Source organism: Leuresthes tenuis, unplaced genomic scaffold (assembly GCF_036924035.1).
Source record: "Leuresthes tenuis unplaced genomic scaffold, fLeuTen1.0.hap1 SCAF_15, whole genome shotgun sequence".
Classification (NCBI taxonomy): Eukaryota; Metazoa; Chordata; class Actinopteri; order Atheriniformes; family Atherinopsidae; genus Leuresthes; species Leuresthes tenuis.
In genome coordinates, this window is record NW_027325369.1 from 28,384,648 (window position 1) to 28,407,091 (window position 22,444).

Sequence of the window (22,444 nt, forward strand, 5' to 3'; positions counted from 1 at the left end):
GTCTGAGCACCTTTATTCTCCAACACAGCTTGAACCCTCTTAGACCATCTTTAATGTTGAGGTCCGGGCTCTGGGGAGGATTCATCCCTCCATAAGACCTGTTGCCACTGATTTTCAGTCTACTTCTTGTGTCATTTGGCATAGCTCAGCCTTTTCTCCCTGTTTCCCTTCCTTAAGAATGGCTTCTTGACAGCTACCCTTCCATAGAGACCATTTCTGATGAGGCTTGGGCCAACAGTAGATGGATCAACTGAAGGTCCAGATGCATCTCTCAGGTTCTGTGTCAGGTCTTTGCTGGATTTTTTTCCTCTTTCTTAAGGACATCACTTTCAGATCCTGTTCATCTGCTGTAGATAGTTTTTTAGGCCTGACACTACTTCTTTTGTCCTCTACTTGTCCAGTTTCCTCAAATGTCTTAAGGACACACTGCACACCATGCTGAGATTCGCCACGTTTTCAGCTAATAGCTCTTAAGGAATCTCCTTCTTGGTGCAAAAATACTATATTCTGTCTGTCAAACTGTGTTATCTTTGGTGTTTTTCCATTGATGCAACTAAATAAATGGAAAAATGTGACAGGCTGCTAGTAACAAAGGGCCTAAAGATACAATTTTAAATGGCTTCTTTGCTAAGTTGTCTGTTATGTGCAGACAACGCTGGTTCATCCGTTGAGTTCAGAGCCTTTTTTATTTTATTCATAAGTCGGGTGTTTAGTGGTTTAACAAACAAAGAAACACATTACCCTGAAAGTGGCCAGAAACAAGGACTGGATTCAAAATGAGTGAAAAAGCAGAGAAAGCAAAGAAAAACTATTGCTCATTTTAAAGGCTTATAAGAAAATCTGACTGCTTGGTAGCAAAATATAAAGAAAGTAAGGCTGGCTCAAGACTTCTGCACAGTTCTGTAAATCTTCCGATGTCTTTTCAATAAACTAAAGGTCTTCATGGCAACATTTCATGCAAATCTATAAAAGGATACATGAAATAAACAAAGCACTGATGTTTCCATAAGCATAAACCCATTCAGATATTGAGTAGCTTGATAAGTGGCTTGTTATTACTCATGGTATAGTCCATTTTTAGCCACTAAGTGTATAATAGCAAATCTGACATTGCTCTGACAAATGGTGCAAACACACAAAAATACACAAAAACACCCACTTATGCACCTCTTGCTGACAAAGCAGTTCACCATGTCCATGTAAGTTATTTTCTGCTCTCTCAGTCTTTTCTTTGTAAAGTCCCTTCACCTTGTTCTGATTTCCTGGAATCTCAGCAATAAGAACCTTTGTGGACAAGGGCAATTATACAAGATAGATCTCATCTCAGTGGTCCATGGATTTAGAAAAAAAACTTACTCACAATACAAAGAGAAGGTCATTTCACTTCAACTAAATAATTATTTAATTTTTGCACTACAACCATGCAGTATGCATCCATACCACTCAATAGTTTTACAAAACGTTCACACGTGTACAGGCTTGAAATCAGTTTCTTATCTTTTTAAGTCCACTTTGTAGGTGGAACTAGAAAGACAGGATCTATTTCAGATTGTGGGAAAACATTTCAATTAGTTTTTATACATGTCTACTTCCCCGTGTTGCTCACCAACAACTGAAGCATGGCTTTAACAGCGACGGAGAAGAGGGAAATGAGAGCCAGCCTGAAAACATACACTTCACATCACTGAACACCTGCTCTGACCTTTTGGTTCCGTGGGAGAAAGCGCACTGAGGTTGCACTTTAGCACATAACTGCCCTGTTTGCTTGGTGCACTCACCACAGACAACAATAGCCAAGTGTCTCTCAGGGCTTGACGAGGCATGGGTAGGTTTATCTAAGAATTTGGAAATCTGTTTTTCTTACCTGACAGGGATCTGGCCTCAGGTAGCTGTCAGCCAAAGGTTTAGTCATTATCTTAAAAACTTTGTCATCACAGTGTTGCTTTAAAGTACAACAATAATCATTGCAACAACAGCTAATAAGAGGCCCTCATAACAGCCAATATATCACCATCACATACTAAACTAAAGAGACAAAGATTCTCCCCACACAGAAATTGTTGGTACCGCTGTGAAATAATAGTGTCATCCATAAGAAATACGCATTTTATTTGTCTTTCACGTTTAATACAGATATATCTTCATTTGGGACCATGTGGCCTAATGGAAAAGGCCTTTGGCTTCAAATCAGAAGATTGAGGGTTGAACTATTCAGAGATCAGGTGTTGTCATTATTGCATAGTCTTTGTTCTGCATTAAACAAGACCCAAGTTTAGCTAAGTGTAGTTTTTGTTGTGTACTTATTTGTATGATCACAGTTATTTGAAATTATAACTAGTCTTCACTTGAATTTGTAAAAAAAAAAAAAAAACAGCCACATGGAAGTAATAGGCAGCTGGGATAGGCTCCAGCCCCCTGCAACCCTGAACTCGATTAAGATGAAACTAACAGAAATGACCACAATTTGATAGTTACCCAACTGATAGCTGATGCCCTTTTAATGATGTCTGCTCCGTGGCATGCGAGTGTAGATTTAAAGCCACCAACTTCTTATCTATAAACTGTTCACTTCTCATATTCAGTTGACTGCGTTTCAGCATCTCTGGACACTAACATGATGAGTTTACTTCCAAAGCCAAAATCTACAAATATGCTGCATTTTGATTTCAAGCCAAATGAAGAAGTAGAGCCCAATAACTTAGAGAAGGCAATTTTATTTTCAAATTTACAGCAAAAGATGGTCAAAACTGCTATTACCCCTGATCTGAAAAATTCAGTTAAGTTAATTTATTCATATAGCAGCAATTCACACAAAAGTTACCTCAGGGCACTTTACAGAGAGTCTAAACAAGTTTAATTCAAATCCAAGAAAGTATGATCCTATCCAATCCAATCTATTAACAATCCGTTTCAGTCATAATCAAATTAATTTCATTCCCATTGTAAGCCAGTTCATGACAGTCGATTAAATTGTTGTAATCGTGAAATGCTAAATCATAAGAGGCTGTTGGTATTAATGTTTCACCCTAAAATGTCACATTTTTTACTTTTTTAAGCTTCTAAAAAGCCCATTGCACCTATTGCAACACCCACCCTATATGATAGTCATTACCTTTCTAAAGGTCGACATTGTATGTGTATTATTGAATTATTTTATTATGTTTATAGTTTATTATGTTCACCACAAAAAATGCTAAAAACGCATAATTTTCACATCTGTAACATAAGCATCATCAAAGTGTCATTCATTTTCTGACATAATGAAGGTAGATGTGGTCTAGGAATGACAGTCATCAAATAATAAGATATGTAATTTTCCTGTTGCCAGTAAGTGGTGTCACTGCTGTTATTGAGTATTTGCCTCTGGATCCTTTAGAGCAGTTCAGAGCAAATTGAACTTTGCTCTTTCCGTTTCACGAGAAAACATCAAAATTTACTTGATGCAGCATCGATACATTTTTGAACATGTTTTGATCTAATTTGGATGATCAGGTTTGAAGTTTATGGCTAGCATCCTGTTGGGTTTAAAGTTTGCTCCAAGAGGTTTTTTTTAGGTCTCGAAATATTACTTATAACTTACATGGTATGGAACTAACATAGATTAAATATACTATAAACACCAATTTTAGGCCTGTCAAGCACGTTTAGTCCCTCCTAAATATAATATGTATATGTACAGTAAGCTATAAATTGTTTTTGTTTTTTTATTAAAGAGCAGAGCATTAGGTATAGGGATGTTGATGAACTATTTTTGATAGGCACAGTTAGGCTTAGTCTGCTGATTAAAGTCCCAGTGAATTCAAAGCATTTTTTTATTATCCATCCTGGGCAGTGTAACATGCCGTAACTGGCCCAACAAAGAAAAAAAATTATTTGTATTTCTAATGACATTTTAAAGTTTGGAAAATGCATAAACTACCACTTTACTTGATGTTTCGTAGCAAACAATAAGTTGGGCACAGAGAATCAACAGATTTTATGTTTATGTATTTATGTTTCCAAAAAGCTATTGGCTGGAAAGCATAGGGTATTTTGCATATTTCATTAAAATTGATTTAAACCCTTCTATGAAAAAAAATAAAAGAAAAAACACAAGACAGAAATATTATGAATTACCTTAGTTTAATTACATAGTGTAAATGAATACTTGGACATTTTAGGAAATGTGTTCATCTGCTTTCCCTCCAAGAGTGATTAGCATTGTTAGCGTAGCTTAGCTTAGTATAGCACAAGAACTTTTGCACTTTTTTGTGCAAAATTCAAATCTATCAATAAATGTGTTCATTTGTGATTGTTTAAGGGACTGGTAGGTTGACCCTATCACTTTTGAATGAGCCAGTTTAGCTGTTACACTCAATTTAGTCTCTGTGTTAAAGCTAAGCTAACTGATAGCAGACAGTTGTCATATTTTCCACATAGACACAAAAGCATCTCTTTATTCCTTGAGTGTGGAATGTTTTTATTCTACTAGAGAAGCCATATAGGAATGCATTTTTTAAATATTTTGCCAAATAGTTTGTTTGGTTCTGTATTGTTTTCCTGTAATGCTTTCTGTGTAATATATCAAACATTAAAAAGGTTTGTTCTGACAAAACATATCCTTGTATTGATATACATTTATAAGTTTGATGCAGTGTGCAAAGTATCCAAAAGTCATTAACAAGTCATTAAAGGTTATAAGATAGGTCATGAATGTGTGTAGTGGATGAGTGTGTCTGTGTGTGTTTTTACACGAAGAGCCTTTGTTCTCTTTCCTTTTAGCCACATTTCAGCCTTGCAGACCCAACATCCTGTTATAGCTTTGGGTATTTTAGTGTTTTCACACAGTGGTGCAAAAACAGCAGCATTTTCAACAACAAGCTGCTCAGTTACTGGAAATCCTGGGATTGAGTGAACTTACTGTAAAGCACACCTGTCACAGTCACACTCACACACAAGCATAGAGAAGGGCAACAACAGGGTGAAAAACAAGTTTACGACAACATTTGCCACCCGCAAACCCTCTGGCCTCAGGCCAGTATTGCCCATGGCCAAACCACAGAGTCCTGACATCCAGCATGAGGCTTTCTGTTGTCTCACCCCCATGTTACTCACTGCCCACTTCAGCCTTGCGATTGGTGAATTCAGGGAACAGGCTGCTCCTCCCAAGGATAACCACCTGTAGCATGTCAGCCTTGAGGGAGGGTATGACTTGACCAACCCTGATGAGTCAGGCATTACTGCTGTGGTCATTGTCAAGTTGAGACATCTATGACATTTACTGGTTGCATCATTTGCAAATTTAGAGACGCTTGCATCAGTCTAGCTCATTGAATGGTTTGGTAAAACACTACTTTTTTGAGTGATTTAGTCAGTTTTTGTTGTTTTTTTGTCTGCATTTGTGTCCAAGCAGAAATTAGGGAAAAGTTTCCTTCATTACTCAATTAATTTTAGCAATGTTTACATTCTTTTGACTTCTCTGTGACGGGCCTTCACAAGATCAAAAGATGTAATCATCAGTGGACTCCACAGCAAACTACTCTCTCTGTCCTTCCAAACCATTTTCAGTGATGATTAAAAATACGATAACCATTTGGCCCTGAAAGTTTATCTTCATATTTTGGTTCTCACAGTGCAGAATGAAATATTTATTAAACTTTAATGTAACATTTCTCAGCCTCTCTTTCTGTCAAAATCCAATCAAAACATTCCTCTGAGTGCTTTTATTTTCATTCCTTAACTGAGAACGTTTGTGGAGTGTGAATATGCACTCCTTAAAATTGTGTCCATTGTTTTTTCCTCAGCCAGGCACCCAGGCTACCCAAAGCAGGAGAAACCATCCATGGTCACAAGTTCTTCATCGGCTTTGGAGGAAAAGGGGCCAACCAGTGCATACAAGCTGCTAGACTGGGAGTCAAAACCGCTATGATCTGCAAGGTATGACATGGTCATTAGGTTTATATTCAAACACTGCTGCTGTATAAGTTTGGATTGAAGTTTGGATTCTTGTATTTCTATATCTATTTAAAAAAGAGGTACTTTGACTAATCCAACCTTTGGCTTGTCCATCTCCACTCACTAGAAATAATAGGCTATCATCTACCATAGCGCATCAACGAGTTTACAAACTCCAAGAAACCTTTTAGCTTCGTTCACTTCAGTCATTCTACAACATCAACTCTCCATGCCTCATTTTCTCTTGATCAATACCATAGCGCATGCATACGCCCACCCACGCTTGCGCGCCTTCAAACAAGCCTATTCCCATGCTATGCAACCCCAAGTCTCAAATCAGTAAGCTCAGCGTGGCCTTTCAACCTGAACACTAAAGCACCAAAGCTCCACCTCTGTCAGAACAAAGAGGCCCGATCGATAAAAACCTAGTGCGGGAAGAGCTCTCCGGGCATGGGGAGAACCCAAAAATAGACACCCGGGCTTGTTGAAAACATCCAATGCGAAAGGCCGCTCTTCAAAGAGAATGGGGCCAAGCCGCCCATACCATCCCAACCCACTATCACAGGCAGCTAGAAGTGCCCGCATTTTGGCACGTTTTTTTGGAAAGCGTGGGTTCGAAGTAGACGCCTTGGAGCAAGGTGGGGACCCCTTCCACAACCCAAAGTAGCTACAGATGTGGACATCCCAGAGCGGATTAGGGGAAGAGGGGAAGGAGGGAAACAAAACGATTGCGAGGTGGGTATGAAGAGGCGTGAAGGCGGGGTTATCGTGTCTTCAAGGCTTGGCGCAGCTGGTCGTGTGTTTGCACGTGTGTGCATCTGTTGGCTATGTGTGTTCGTTTTTGCACATTTTCGGCGGCGGCACCATGCCAGTATGCTGGCAGGGCCCACGAAAATCCAACCCAACTGAGATTTGAGTATACCACTTTTCAAAAGTTGCCGCTAACCAAGTCTGACCCCGCTTGACACTCTCTTTGTTGGAATCGTTTTGCCTTCAATCTTTTCTAGGTTGGTAAAGACTTCTTTGGAGACAATTACATCCAGAACTTCAAGGACAATGATGTGCACACAGGTAAGATGTTTGTTTTGTTTGCATGGAAAAAAGGTCACAATCAGTGCAATGCTTTTTATAGGTTGTGTTAGTTATTAAAGGTTTGTGGACATACTGGAAAGTTTGCAAGTCTGTCTTTAAGGCCAATTGTTGTGAAACCATTTGTTGAAAAGCAGTTTTTCAAAAGTTTTGCCAAGTGATTTTACATCCATTTGTAAATCAAATGCACTAGAGGGAATTAGAAGGACTTCTACAGGTGTGTGACGAATGATTTGAGAGGTTAGAATTATATATTTGAGCAGAAAAAACAAATAATAGATGCTTTCAAAACGTCTGAATACCTCTTTTCCTCTCTGTCTCAGGCTTTGTCAGGCAAACCTCTGAGGCAGCCACAGGGGCTGCTTCCATCACTGTCAACGATGCAGGTAAAGGCTTGTGCCACTAACCTATGTTCCCCTGCTGAGATCCAAAAAGCTCTTTGAGTGGTGGAAATGATTTCATGCACAGTCAAGAGTACTGGCGGGCTATCAGCGCACTCTTTTTTACCACACACACAATACCACCATGCATTCACCTTTGAGTAACCACTCTTCAAGAGACTGTAATCATATTCAGATACACATTCACCAAACCATGCAGAACATCCACAGATGGATGCAAGTCTTGAATCTGCAACTTGTTTTCTGCCATTTAATGTTAAATTGAGCTGGAGATAGTTCAGTCAGCATTTACTTTTAGTCATTTAGCTGACACTTTTATCCAAATCAACTTCTGATACTTTTATAACAAAGTGAATACAACAGAGTGTGCAAGTAAGAGCAGGTCAGAGTCTTTTTTTCTGAACTCATAGAGAGGACACACATCAAACCCAGTTTTTGAGTTCCAAACTCACTCAAAAGAAATGTTTCAACTGAAAAGTTGTCTTTAAAAAGAAATGAACTAAAAAAGTTCTCCAAAACAGGAGCATTGTTTGAGAACTGGAGTGTTTTCTGTAAAACATGCAATGCAAACATCACATGTTGCCTGAAACAACAACTTTTGTCCTATAAAGCATTAAAGGTGCAACCCTGGCTGAAAAAGAGTTTTTTAATTTGTTTAAATGCACCGTGATGTGAGACACCACAGCTTCTCACACCGCCTAGCACACATTTATGGTCGTGAAAGTTACAGTTGAGTCTCACACTTGTCATAAAGCTGCCTTTGTGTGCTGAAACATTTCTTTTGATGTTCATGGGCAGGTGAAAATGCCATCGTGATTGTGGCCGGTGCCAATATGCTGCTGGGCAAAGACGAGCTACAGGAAGCACTTCCTGCCATCAGAAAAACAAAAGTATTGGTGTGTCAGCTGGAGATAAACGCACAGACGTCCTTCCACGCTCTACAAATGGCTCGTGACAACAAAGGTCAGTCAGTGTCCATGCACTCTGTGTCCAATATGTGTGAATTTCTAGCAGCACCGATAATAAGTTTAAAAAGAATCATAAAGCCACTGTTTTATGATGCAGAGCATCGTTGAATTTCAACAATTCTTAATTTGGTCTTTAAAGGCCCAGTCAGGTAGATTCTCATAGTTTGTTGCTGTTACTGGTTTTATTGGAAGTCATTTTTCTACACTATTTTACAACATTGTTCACATGTTGAATGGAAAAGTGTTGGTATAAAACAAAGGTTATGGATTCATGGTTGGACAGGACACGTATGCCAAAAAAGTACCAAAAAGGTCCAAAAGAACTTCTAAAACCACTCAAGCAGTATAATCCAGTTCTCTGCTGGCCATCTGTGTTCTCAGTATGTTTCAAAGCCTCACAGTTTTGAGTGTATGCGGCGCTTCGGTGTTAATCCTCATTCACAACCCAGGCAGTCCTCCTCCTCTGGCCACAGGACCATACATGGCTGAGTGGAGGTTTTACATAAGTGTGCGTATTCATTAGATCTGCAAAGAAAGAATGTCTGAAAGACAGACAAAAGCTCCATTTGTGAGATACGTAGACTGTTGCCATGACCTTTTTTGGACACAGAAGTGACCATATTTGGACAAAAGGGTGGAGCTGGAGAGTGATTCTTCAAAACTCACTGGACAAAAGTATGTATCTTTAAAACCTAGTATCTATTTCAATTTGGAATTGTTTACCAAATGAGAAACTCTTGGTAATGACACTATAATGAGTTGTGGGAACAACTTATTGACATAAGACAAGTTGACGTTTATTAAACTGGAGCAGAGGACTGAACTGCAATGGGTTCCTTTGGTTCCCACGAAACCCAACATACACCTCTGTCTTAACATAGCTGAGGCAGCAGTGGGCAGTCAAAAAAATAAAATGTTGGTTCCTGTGTGACACCAGCTCCAGTACCTAGCTAACTTAAAGTACAGTGATGGAATCAACATAAAGCTAAGAGGAAGTGTATAGCAGGACTCTACGGGACAAACATGAAGGTAAGTCAGTCTCACACCTGGAGCGTTTTTTTCTGTCGCAAACATTAAACTGAAGAAGATGGGAGAATGCCCAAAATCCGTTGAAACTATTGAGTTTATTGCCGGACTCTAAATATGAGTCTAAAAGGGAATGCACATTATGTTATCAGACATGTGACTGTACTCTGGTTACGCCCACTTTTAGCTGGCTCAATGGTCACAGACTGTTTGGCTGGCTGGAAACCACAGAAAACTCCCAGAAATATGGTGAAAAGCTGTCGTACAATCAACTGTACCTACAGATTCAGAAATTATTTAGAATTTTTCTTTTTACTAAATTAAATTAATTTCTGCCTTTTACAAAGACATCTGGGATCCTGGCTCGGAAACATAGATTTGCAGTGAACAGTTAACGCTCATCCGCATCCGGTATATTCAGTTTCTGAGTAAAAATGATTATTGTACAATATTATGACAAACCAAAGACACGATAAGCTATTTAGAATCTCCCATTTACAGTCTGTGTAGCTGCATCAACATTTTCGCTGATATTGGTCCGTGTTGTGGATGAGGCGTTAGATGTTAGCTAGACGAGACAACACAAAACACAAAAACAGGTCTATTCTGAAAAGGAAACTTATACAGAAAGTGACTTGATGTTTAGAGTATGCTCCAAATATGTTATACTGCCCATCAAAATATGTAAGTTTTGATGGGCATTTAAATCTAATGTTTTCCCATTGTTATAAGTTGAGAGGATAACTAGAAAAATCTTATTAGAGACCACAGTAACGCGGTAATAAATGTGCCCATAAATCTTTTTTTACTCTGCTCAGATGCAACATGGGTGGATTCTACGCTATAATTTCATCTGTGCTCACAGGTTTCATTGTAAAAATTTGAATAGAATTAAAGATGTTAGTGCAAAGCTCTCTGTATATGACCAGGATGTTGATTTTGGTGTTTCACCACCTTACTGCACTGTTGCTCATAAATCCCTCTTTGAAATACAAACAGGAATCCAGACGTCTGTGAAATTTGATGCTCCAGAAAAAAGACACGTATAAACATTTGGAACCGTCTGATTTCTGGACAGATGTTTTGGCCTGTGGTCCACAGATTCTTTGGCAGAACGCAAAGATCTCAGTCAAGACCAACACTCTTTGATTTAAGATAATAATACTCCCAATCCTACCTCTAGTACCGGAACCAATGCTGTATGTATTGCCAATAAGGAGGCTTCAATTCAAACGCAAACGTGTTTAGATAGATCAGTGACATAGGTGCATACCTTCTGTGGGAGTCTGAGACATTGTGGAATCAGACACATGCACCCTGGCTTTACTTTTGACAGCCACTGACTACGTCCATCTATATATCTATCCATCTACAGGGCAGATAAAGCAAAAAAAAAAAAATCTACATCTCAAGGATACTCTTATCAATATGAGGATTTCAAACCAACTGACCTAAGCGTATCGGGTAATTGCCACACAGCAGGATTTACATAGTATTACTTTAAATGTGGTTTTGTTAAGCTCCCACATGCCACTGACTCGTATGACCTAATCAAGCGAGGCTTAAGAAGTGGACAAAAGTCAGATTCTCACAAGTATTTTCCAAAAACAAGGATTCATGCATTCCTTCACCAAGAGGGGCTCATTTTGGACCACAACCCTCCCTTGGTCCCATCTCTGCCTCCAGCTTAGTTTCATAACCAAGTTACTGAGCTAATCATCCTATTATTAGCAGCCCTTCACGTCATTCGAGACGTCTGGGGAGCCTCTCGCCTCTGTCATCAGGGCCTGTCGTCCATAATCGCCCGCTGCAGGCTGCCAGAACGATGGAGTCGCAGCCATAACCGTGTTGCAGATGGGATACCCAGATGGCCTCTCTGAGCGCCTCCCTCCTTCTTCGAGCCCCCCTCCTCACCATGTCAACCGTACCACGGCATTCAGCTCGGCATGAGGCACCAGAAGAGATGCAAGGCGAGCAGGGACGTTTGGCAAAGATGCCACCTCCACGTTGCCACACCAGAGCATTGCGTAAATGGAGCTCTCTTGAGGGAATGGGTGTTAATGGATTTGTCGGTGGAGATTTAATGACGCGGGGGTGAAGCGACACTCAAATTACGCAAATGTCACCATCGAGCAACACATACTGTGGATGCCAGATCCTAGAAAGCCTTGATAACTTATGCAGAAAAGTTTACCCTTCATGTATGCAGTTATGTGTGGGAAAAACTTTTGTATGCATTATCTATTGCAATCTAACATTTAATATTGAGAAGTTAATGGAACTGAAATAGCTGTGAAAACTGGGGAAATGGCAGGAGATGTGCAGTTTCACTCTTTCTATCCCTTTCCGCTTTTACCCCCTCTTCCTCCTCCTCTTCCTTGTCTAAGCAAGAAGCTGCTATTATATTTCTCACCAGATGCAATTAGAGCCCCTTAAAGCCCTTTCACATACTCATTGATGACTCATTTCTTTTGTGTGTGTGTGTATATGCATGTAAGTGTGTCTTAATGTTTTCACTCTGACTGTGTTTTCCATCCACCTTTCCTCCAAAACCAACCACATCAGCAAACAGCTGTATTTTTGTGCACCTCCAGCTCATGTGCGACCAGACTTTGAACCTCCGGGCATAAAAGCTCAGAGTCATGACACACAAACACACACGTGCTCTGCAGCCAGACGTGACTCAGTATACACACATCCCAGAATTGCCACATCTGTCCCAGCAGCTGTGAGTGTATGTGTCAGTGCTGGTTTGTGTGTTTTCACCAACACCTGGAGAGCAAAACAAAGCAACCTGAGGCAGACACGACGGTTTGAATGACGCGCAGAGTAGCAGCTCGAATCATCAGTGAGGCAGATTCCTTCATGTATTAGTGTATACAGGGATTTCACTCAAGCTGCTCCTGTGGGAATATTGGTGAGATTCCATCCTCAGCTGTCTTCTACTTGCTCATTACATATAAATGTAATATAAATGTAAACTTGCTCATTACATATAAATGTAATATAAATGTAAACTTGCTCATTACATATAAATGTAATATAAATGTAAACTTGCTCATTACATATAAATGTAATGTAAATTTAAACTTGCTCATTACATATAAATGTAATGTAAATGTAATGAGCAACTGACCTGTGTATTTGACATCAGCTGGTCTGTCCATGTCTACAAATAATGATGTGATTGTTATTGCGCAATTCTAATATTTCAAGTATTTTCTCTTAGAAACCATCAAAAACAAATACTTAAAAGGCCACAAGTTAGAAAAACAGCAATAATTAAAGTAAAACTGAATTTGTCTGTAGCAACATAATTGCATAAAAATGTCAGTTTGACCCATGGAGAGTAGAAGTAACTCAGTATTTTATCTATGAATTCTTTCGAAATGTGCCAGTGTCATGGTTCGACATGGAAAAGAATTGCCAGAGGAACAGTGGATTATCACAAAGCTGGAACACGATCCAGGAAAATTGATGATTAACTAAATCTCTGCAATAATCAGGAGGTATTGAAGGAACCATGCTGATAATCAGAGCTGCAGTGGCCACCTTCCTCAGATAATGCCACATAATAGCTGTGAAAAACAGAAGGGCAAGTGCTCCAGACTTGGTACAGGTGTTATCTGTGGATATCTGTGGGGTTTCTGTGACATCAGACCATATGAAGGACTCTGCATAATCTCAACTTCTATAAATCTGACCCCCATTAAAGTGATGTTGGGGGAGTTGGAAGAATGTATTTTATGCAATCACAACTAGGAAGAGACAAAAGTGCTGCCATGATGAGTTTAAGTATAGATTTCAGCCCTAAACGTGACAGTTTTCTATCCCTAACCAATTAATGTTATTGAGTAAACTCAACTATTAGGACAGTTTAGATAACAGGATGCACCATGTTGGTGTTACTAAAGTGTATGAACAAATGATCGATGAGGACGTATCAATGTGAGGACTTCTTGTTTGAAAGCGAGCAGAGACATTTCTCCATGAATTTATAAGACTGGAGTCCTCCACGCTGAAGAGGAATGAGTTTGGCATCAAAAACTAGTATTTAGAAAATATTATATTTGAATCTCAGCACTGGCAGTGCCAGTTACGTTCTTTTACCTTTCATCTAAGTACCGCATCATGCTGAACTGCATAAAAGTCCAATAGAAGAACTGATGTTGAAGAAGTGTTTGAGGTTACCTTTAATTCACCCTAAAGAAAACATGTTCAAGTCAATAGTGGTGCATACGTGACCACCGCAGTCTCAACAGCTGAAAAATTGACATGGCTTTTAAGTAACCAGTAGCTGTAAGCTGGCTAACATCCATTTATTGAGGCATTTTATACTTTTTTTTTTACATTTAATAGAACACATTATGTTGCTACCTCATGCTGACAGCAAGAAACGGGGAAGATAAACTTTAATTCAAATGTATATTGGTCCAGCGTTGATCTAACTTCTATCTGCTTAGTTGGACGTGGGCAAAGGGTCATGAGTGCTTTGGTAACACTGAAGATACACAGGAGCAACCTTTGAATTTCATCTCACAAGTCATTCAAAGGATATATAACATTGTAAAAGTTCTTCCAGAAGATTTAATGACATGACATCTTAGAGGCACATCATTAATAATCCCTCCTTGACTTTGAAACGCATCGTGTATCGCCTCGGAACCCTGTTGGATTTGCTGAAACTGGTGGTTGGTGAAGAGGAGGTCTGGGGATCTCTGCTCAGACTGCTGAACTCAGTTCAAGATATTTGGTTGATTTATGGATGGTTACGGAGAACAAATACCCCAAATACTCCTGTAATGTTTAAATTCACTGCACAAGCTCTTTCGCTGCAAACTCGTTTTAGAAAAAACAGAGTAGGTTGAACAGTAGATTGTATGAATATAAGAATCTAATGTAGTTCAGTGGTGAATCTAGACACATATTTTATTATCAAATTTGGCAAACTAAACAGAGCATGTAATGGATCTTTAATTCTTATAAGAAAAGCATCTTCTGAAAGACAGCTGGCTATGAGAGGCTGACACATTTCAGAGATCTCACACTTGTCTTGGAAAATGAAGTAATGGAAACTGTGGTACAATTCAGTCAACAACAAGAGAGTCGGAAAGAGCCTGGTGTCACTTCCCTGCCCCATGTCCTTCACTCATGGGAATACATAAATACAGCACAAGTTCTGCGTGTGTGCTGAAAAACAGACATTATTTCCACTTTTACTCGCGAGCAGGCCAACATCCACCTCAAAGCGCCAGGTGGTCAAAGCCCTGCGCAAACCCACGCAGCTGCTCTCTTATGTGCCCACGCAAAGACACACACACACACACAGCAACACACTTCAGCACAACAGACTTTGATGTCACCAGCACTGATATGTACATTTCCCTCAGACGCTCACACTCTCACAAGGCTTTATTTTGTACACAGAGATATCAGAATTAATCGCCTCGTCAAGCTGGGCTTATCCTCACACATACACAGAAATCACGGTATTAGATGCATTAATGCTTGCTGCTCATGAATATGCATCAGACAGTGATTTGCAACACATACAGAGGATTACTTCTGACACACACTCTCACTCTCGCGCTCCTTAATGCACAGAGAGGGTCACAACTCATCACACCCACACACTGACACACATATATATGGTTATATGTACACCTTGTGTTGAACCCTCACTCCTCATGCAAACCTGGAACTGCAAAATGCAGCAGGATGTGAGATCTTTTCATCATTTTTCTTTTCTCTGAGAATGCTGATTTCATTGTTTAAAAGGTGTCTTTTTTTATAGTAGCTTATCCACTTGAGCTTTGCTTGCCAGAGCAAACCCCCAGTGATAGCCTGCTAACCTTTGTTCTCATTTGAAGTACAATTTAGGTGTCGCCAGATCTTTGCAGTGTGGCTCAGAAATGAAAAAAATATTCTTCAAAGAATTGTAAAATGTGTCACTGAGGGACATTGTTCAGATTTGCGTCCTTTCAGAGAGAAGCTGACAGCTGTAACTCGGTGCACCAGTGGGAACAATTACATTTTTCAGGCCCTGTTAATGACTGCATGGTATCCTGTTATCTGCAGCTTGTGATGTTTGACGCTGTTGTTTCTTGTTGCAGTCAAGACAATATTCAACCCAGCACCAGCCGTGCCTGACTTGGATTACAATTTCTACAGAGTGTCTGATGTGTTCTGCTGTAATGAGTCTGAGGTGATGATTCACACAAACACACTCACACACTTAAGAGTTCCCAGTATTCATCACAGCAGTATAAATCTGTCCTCATACAATAACTTTGTGTTTCTCAGACTTCCACACTTGAGAAAACAAGAGTAGTAGAGAGTTCAACAAAGGTTGAAGAAAGTGCATGCGGTTTTCAGAGCAGAAAATAGAGCATTTCAAACAAAATTGAAGAAAAGCACACGTGGAATAAAACAGGCAGAGGTATGAAAGGTGAAAAAGGTGATGTTTTACAGATAGCTCTGTGTAGCATCAATGGCTGATTAACTCAGTTCAACTCAACTTTATTTAAATGGCATGGTTCGAACACAAGTGTAACATAAGTGCTTTACATAGCAAAAGCAAACAGCCAAGGATCAAAAAAAGAAAGCAATTCATTTAAATTGCTCATGAACGCTTTTAAAATAGCAATGAAAGCAGTGTAATCCGACTTTAAACAGAAGGGTTGGAGGTATAGAACAGACAAACAATAAAGGTATATTTCCACAAGTACATTACGGGCGAATCAGTGAGTTTGTGACCTTAGTGGTTACATTAAAATAACGATTTTTTACATTACAGGTTTTGCATTGTATAGTCAGTTTTGAAAGAAAATGTCAAAATCATTTTGATTTGTGTTAGCCTGCCATCATTTCGATATCTGTGTTGGCTAAATACAGATATAAAGTTTTGACTAGAGTGTATTCGAGACGTAGTTTGCTACTAGTTTTAACCTGTTTGCTACTTCATTTATCCAAATTTCTGACACACATTGTGGTTTCTTACTCAGCGTAATTTCTGGAGCCGAGTTTCACACGTCAGTTTGAGATATGGGGATTCCTTTTGGAAATAATGGGAAACCAGCTGACTTGCATTCGAACAGACACGTAATGTTTTTGTGCAGAGCCCCAGATTTTATTTTGAAGCACTCGAGTAAGACCTCATCCTCTATTTGAGAAGATACAGCAGGCTAAAAGTAGTCCCTGCTAATTATATCTTATGGCCAGCTGGAAGTGTGCAGTGGTGTATTCTCTGCAACCATCTTGCTTTTTTTCTTATTTCTATTTTTTCATAAGAATTTCAGAAACAGGCAAAAGAGCTTTTATGTGTGCTGCACTTTCTGCCTGGAGCCTTTGCAACTTTCCGAATGATTCAGAAACTTCTCAAACTGGACTTGCAGCTTCATAATCTCAGAAGATTAAATTAGATTTAAGAACATTTTCTGCACAAAATAAAGTAGTTTGAACAAGATTTGTTTAATAACCTGTAACCTCACAAACAGTCAGTTTGTGATCTGTGCCTTGGACTTGAATGTGGTGCTTGCTTACAACTATGGGCTGTAAAATGCTTAGCAGCTAAAACACTACATTCATTCCACTTGTGTTATTGGGCTTTGAAAAGCCAATAGTGCAAAGTTAATGTCCACTCAGCAACATTAGAAGGAAATGATTTGATGTTTGAGATGTTATGAGCTCCCACACCTTCACAGTCCTGGGTCATGAACCCTGTCGGCACATCAGTGCAGCCCTCATCCATCCATGTGAACTCTCTGCTGTGAAGAAGGCAACAAGTATGTCTCCTCCCTTTTACAGTAAAAACCGTGTCAAGGCACCCAGTGTGTTGACTGTCAGGTGATGACGGATGAGTGGCAGGGGGCAGGGATAGATGGGAATAATAGTAAAAACAACATAACATGGCAGATGTGCTCTTTGGCTGAGTCAGTCACCCCCTCAGGGATAAAGTGGATGAGAGTTTGCAAGGGAGTCTTTATTTGATGTGGTGATGCAGGATGCCGAGGTGGCGTCGCCAGGTGTGGGAACATGAAAGGGAGAGTTCACGAAAGCGCTACATGTCTTCTCTGCTTTTTCACGGGTGTCAGGTCATGGAAGCGCTGTCATGGTATTTATTGTGCCGTATGCAGGGGTTGAAAGTGCACAGAATATACCACCCAGCGACAGGAATTAGTACTCTGCTGACACTTTACTCAAGTTGACGTGAAATTCAAAGAATAAACTAAATATCTGCTGAACTTACAGCGTCTGATGTGTGTTTAAAGACAAGGTCCTTTTTGCATTTAATGGTGTGAAGAATGTCACTAGAGGGGGAGGTAATCTTGCACAAAAATCAACAACAGTCTTACAAAAGTAGACAAATATTTTATTGTCAGGGCTATACTATTAAAAACAAGACCAGATTTATCAAATCGACTCATTTTAACTGATAAGTTTAAAGTTTAAATTTATTCAAGAAAAAGTTTAAGTTGTTCTGTTTTGTTTTGAAATTTTGACCTTTTTTAAACCATTTTAAAGTTAAAAAACTGTACCAACAGAGCTTCGACCATGCAGTGTTACACAGCACATAACATATACTTACCATCACTTCTATTGTAAGCAGTGAAGATGCCTACACCACAGGTGAGATTATGTTTATCTGCGTTATGTTTCTATTTTCACAGAAAATCTGTGTTTTTTAAAATGAAGTCAGCATTTTTTCTGTCGCTACCAGCCAGCACTTGCTTAAACCTTTTTCACACGTGAACACCAGAGAATATCTGGAAAATGTGTGGAAAATGAAGTGTGGATTTCCTCTGCAGTTGCTCATTCACATGTGCACTTCACAGCGTGAGATTCTCCATGTGAGACAACCAGAAATAGAGTGCCGACTCTTTGTACACACAGGAGGTCGAGGAGATGGATGGGGCTCCCTGATGACTGTTTCTGAGTTGATAATAACTCCACATTTACTTTAATGTTTCCACCACAGGTAAAGCAACATGCAGGTCAGCAGAGAAGAACAGAAAGCTGCAACTCTTTTCGGCACATTCACACATGGCTCGGCCATGTTCCGGGGCTATTAGCAGGGACGGTTGAATAATCTTCAGAGAAAATGCTGGATTCTGACATACAGCCCCTCCATAACATGTCTGGGAAATGTCAGGGCTGCAGTGTACTCATATGTTTCTTCCCGGCAGCGTGCAAAGGTCTTCAGCCATCCATCATGTATTTGTATTTAGTTTCCAAGCAGTCAGACTTTCTTGTAATCTTTTGAAGTGCTCTTGAGCAATAGTTTTTTACACATTTTCAGTCCAGTCCTTGTTAAACCACGTAACACTGACCTATGAATCATTCAAGCACCTAACTCAAGGGATGAACCAGTGTTTTCTCGACACGTAACAATTTTAAATAGAATTTTTCGGCAGTTTGTTACCAGCAGCCTGTCTCAATGACACATGATTTTTTTCCAGGTTAAAACATATGAGTGTCAACAAGCCATTCTTAAGGAAGGGAAACAGGGAGAAAAGGCTGAGCTATGCCAAATGACACAAGAAGTGGACTGAAAATCAGTGGCAACAGGTCTTATGGAGGGATGAATCATGATGAAACATTATTGAAGCAGTGTGGGATCATCTGACAGAGAATGGAACAAAAGGCAGCCAACATCCAAAGAAGAGCTTTGGGATGTCCTTCAAGAAGCCTGGAGAACTGTTCCTGAAGACTACTGAAAGAAATGACAGAAAGCTTGTCTAAGAGGGTTCAGACTGTGTTGGAGAATAAAGGAGCTCAGACCAGATATTGACTTTCAAGCTCATTATAACTGTACAAACTCTGTTTTGGCCTTATAGCTTGTATTTCCATTTATGTTTGTACTTGTTTCAATAAGTTTCTACACCCATTTCCTGACAGTATATTAAGAAATGAAGGGTGGCTCAGGACTTTTTGACAGAACTATTTATTTAACATGAATTTACTTCTTGATAAAGTCTTGAATATCAGATCTGTGTAAAGCAGAGAAGGAAATAAATATATAATTATAAGAAAAACTGTAACAAGCACTTGTTTATGCATAAACATGGCCTTTATTTGAAATACACCCACATTGTTAGTAATTTTATACTGCATATGTTGAAAAGACATTGGTGCTCTTATAGATGTGTGATAAGCACACACTCACACACTCTCATATAGCACGAAAGTGGTAATTCTACTCATACTCGTGCACACAGAAGGAGGTAGATTGATTCCCTGCCCTGGTGTGAAGCTGATGACTAACAATACGGCTCTTTTTCTCTTTTGGCATCTGACTGCAGCGGGGTGGCTGCGGGCTCTAAAAGCACTGATACGCGCCACGCTTTATTTTTTTAACTTTCCCAGGTCATTGTTCCATTTCACAGATCACAGGAAAGGTTGTTTTTTTTTGACAGCTCATGTCAGCTGCATCTTGACCCTCCCGTGCGATGCTATGCTAGCTGGCACACATTCTGCACAGGTGAATGTTTGTGTGTGTGGTCTCTCAACGTGCGGGGTGGGAGGGGTGAAGGGGAGCTTTAAGGATAACAAAGTGCAGGCGCTCTTTGATCCTCAGCCCACATACGATGCTAAAGTGCCTCACAATGAAGGGAAACATCTTTAAAGTCCACCTGGAGAACACCGGCGCCAAAATGGATCTGCCAAGCACAGATCACACGCTTTAATAAGAGTGTGATAAGGCAGCAAGATGTTTTATTTCATAGATGCGTTAAATGCTGTTGGTACTTAGTGTAAGTACTATGGTGAAGTTATTTTAATCCTGTAAAAAATGTGAGGACAGTCAGCACCAAGATAAATCTCTAATTCACTTTTTAACTCAACTGCTCAAAGATTTTGTTGATAAACTGTAATATTTTCTTTTTAGGAGCTGGAATGAACCATTTTTATCTGGATCCAATCTTGTTTTTAATTGTTGCTCCTCTTTAAAGAATGTTTGAAATCACATTTATTAGAAATAAGAGTCAGGAAAACATAAAAAGAAATAGATATATTTTCCAAATAAAGGCCAGTTGAGTAAATGTAGTTATATTTATCTATTGTTAATATTTCTTTAAAGCTTTGATTTTGAGCCATAAACGTAGAGTCAAACCAAATCTTCATGCACAATGGAGATAACAGGGTACTTTATTAGTTATAAATGTGTAGGTGTGTGTGTCGAACTGTATCTGCCTGTGTGTGCGCGGTTATATTTAAGTGTGGAGACACAACAGACAAAAATAAACCGCAGCGGATGGATGGATGTAAATTAAACAATTTCTAATGTGCATTTTTTTTAAGCAAATTGTATAAAACCTCACACCTATTCTGTAAACTGCATGTTTGCTCAGAATGTGAATCATTGTTGCTTTGTGAAAATAGAAAGAACGCCATGGTTTTGTTACAGTCGTGATAAAAACTGATCAAAGCAGAGATCAGGAGTCGATTTGATTTTTTTTCTCTTTTGTGTCATATTTTTATTTATAGATTTTGAACACAGTGTGTGCCGGATGTGCTTTTGTTAACATTGAATTAGAGATTTGAAATGTCTTCAGAATGTCTTTTTTTATTTTTTTTAATTATATGTATTATATCATAATATTAAATCATTACAGCTATCACAGGCCAAATGGGAGCAGAATGGACAGTAATGATATTTACAACTAAACACATGTTTGCTTCCAATATTTTTTAATTGCTTGTTATAAAATGTGTTATTTGTGGTTCATCTCTGAAGAAGTTTATCTCTGTGGTTTATCTCTTGAATGATTCATAGCTCAGTGTTAAATGATCAGGTGCAAGGAATGGACTGAAAATGGGGGGGGATCCAATGTAAAACTTCATCGGAAAGCCTGGAGAACTATTGCTCAAGACCATTGCTCAGCACAGTCATGCCGTGTTTTGAACGGGCAGCATCTCCGTGTTAAAAATAGGACTGTATCAGGTTAACAGTGAGAGTTTGGCTGACTGAAAACACAGCGCGCTGTAAAAACTCAGCCACAGTAAAGAACAGTAACAGTGAGGCTCCTGCTGTGCAGACAACAATACTGTGGCTAATCTTCGTCAGGGTTCCCATGACTCGGAGGAGAACTGATGTTTGAAGACTCTCAAACATCAGCTGTTGAGCCCTGCTTTGTCACAGTTTAGTCATGCTGCAGCCAGATGAAGTCAGAGGATCTTCTCTTTGAGAATGTGTGGCCTGCAGACCACTGACGGATCCTGCAGAGCCCCCAGACTGAGTGTGCTTTATGAGTCTGTCTGACCGCTGTCAGTGTGTAATTAAGAGCTGACTCATACCAGAACTGTTAACACAAAACAGTTAGCTACAGAAAGGAAAGAATAGACTACAAATTAGAGATCTGTGGGCATAAATGGTTGTGATGTATTTAACTGTGTTCATTAAAGCAACAAAGCATTTTTTTAATAAAAAGGCAGAAGATGCAGCTTTGAGTTACATGCAGGACGTGGTACTCTGGTTTTTGCCTTGGGGACTTTCCATTATGCAGTTTTTATTTATCCCACACCAGTTTGGGTTTTTCTCTGTCTTTAACTGTAATTCCTAACCTCTGATTAAAGTGGCTCCCTGACTTGAAAACACTGATTTATTTATGTGTCCTGCGTACAGGCAGAGCTGCTCACTGGCTGCCCTGTGAATAATGTGGATGAAGCCCATCGCGCTGCTCAGGAGCTGCTGAGGCGAGGCTGCGGCGTGGTCATAATCACTTTGGGACCCCAAGGCTGTGTGGTGCTTAAGGCACAGGAGTCAACCTCAACACACATTCCAGCTACCATGGTCACAGCGGTGGATACGACGGTAAGAATAACACAAACACTCTTTACGTCTTCATATGTCAGTCATTTAATATTTCAGGCTGTCATATATATCTGAGCTCGATGTGATGTTTTCAGCACTCAGGATATATATATATATATATATATATATATATATATTAAAGTTAAATGTTATTCATTCAGGAGATCATTTTCATCTAAGAAAATCAATATATCAATATATATTTTGATGATCCA

At 39.4% G+C, this 22,444-nt stretch overlaps 1 protein-coding gene across 2 annotated transcripts in view; it reads left to right on the forward strand.

The window, feature by feature from the left end:
- Positions 1–22,444, forward strand: part of rbks (ribokinase) — a 41,122-nt gene that overhangs the window by 7,875 nt on the left and 10,803 nt on the right. For both annotated transcript variants that reach the window (XM_072365965.1, XM_072365967.1), the window contains 6 exons: positions 5,784–5,916; positions 6,942–7,005; positions 7,347–7,409; positions 8,223–8,387; positions 15,532–15,623; positions 22,041–22,229. In XM_072365965.1, coding sequence (XP_072222066.1) covers positions 5,784–5,916; positions 6,942–7,005; positions 7,347–7,409; positions 8,223–8,387; positions 15,532–15,623; positions 22,041–22,229 — 706 coding nt within the window. The remainder of the gene's footprint in view (positions 1–5,783; positions 5,917–6,941; positions 7,006–7,346; positions 7,410–8,222; positions 8,388–15,531; positions 15,624–22,040; positions 22,230–22,444) is intronic.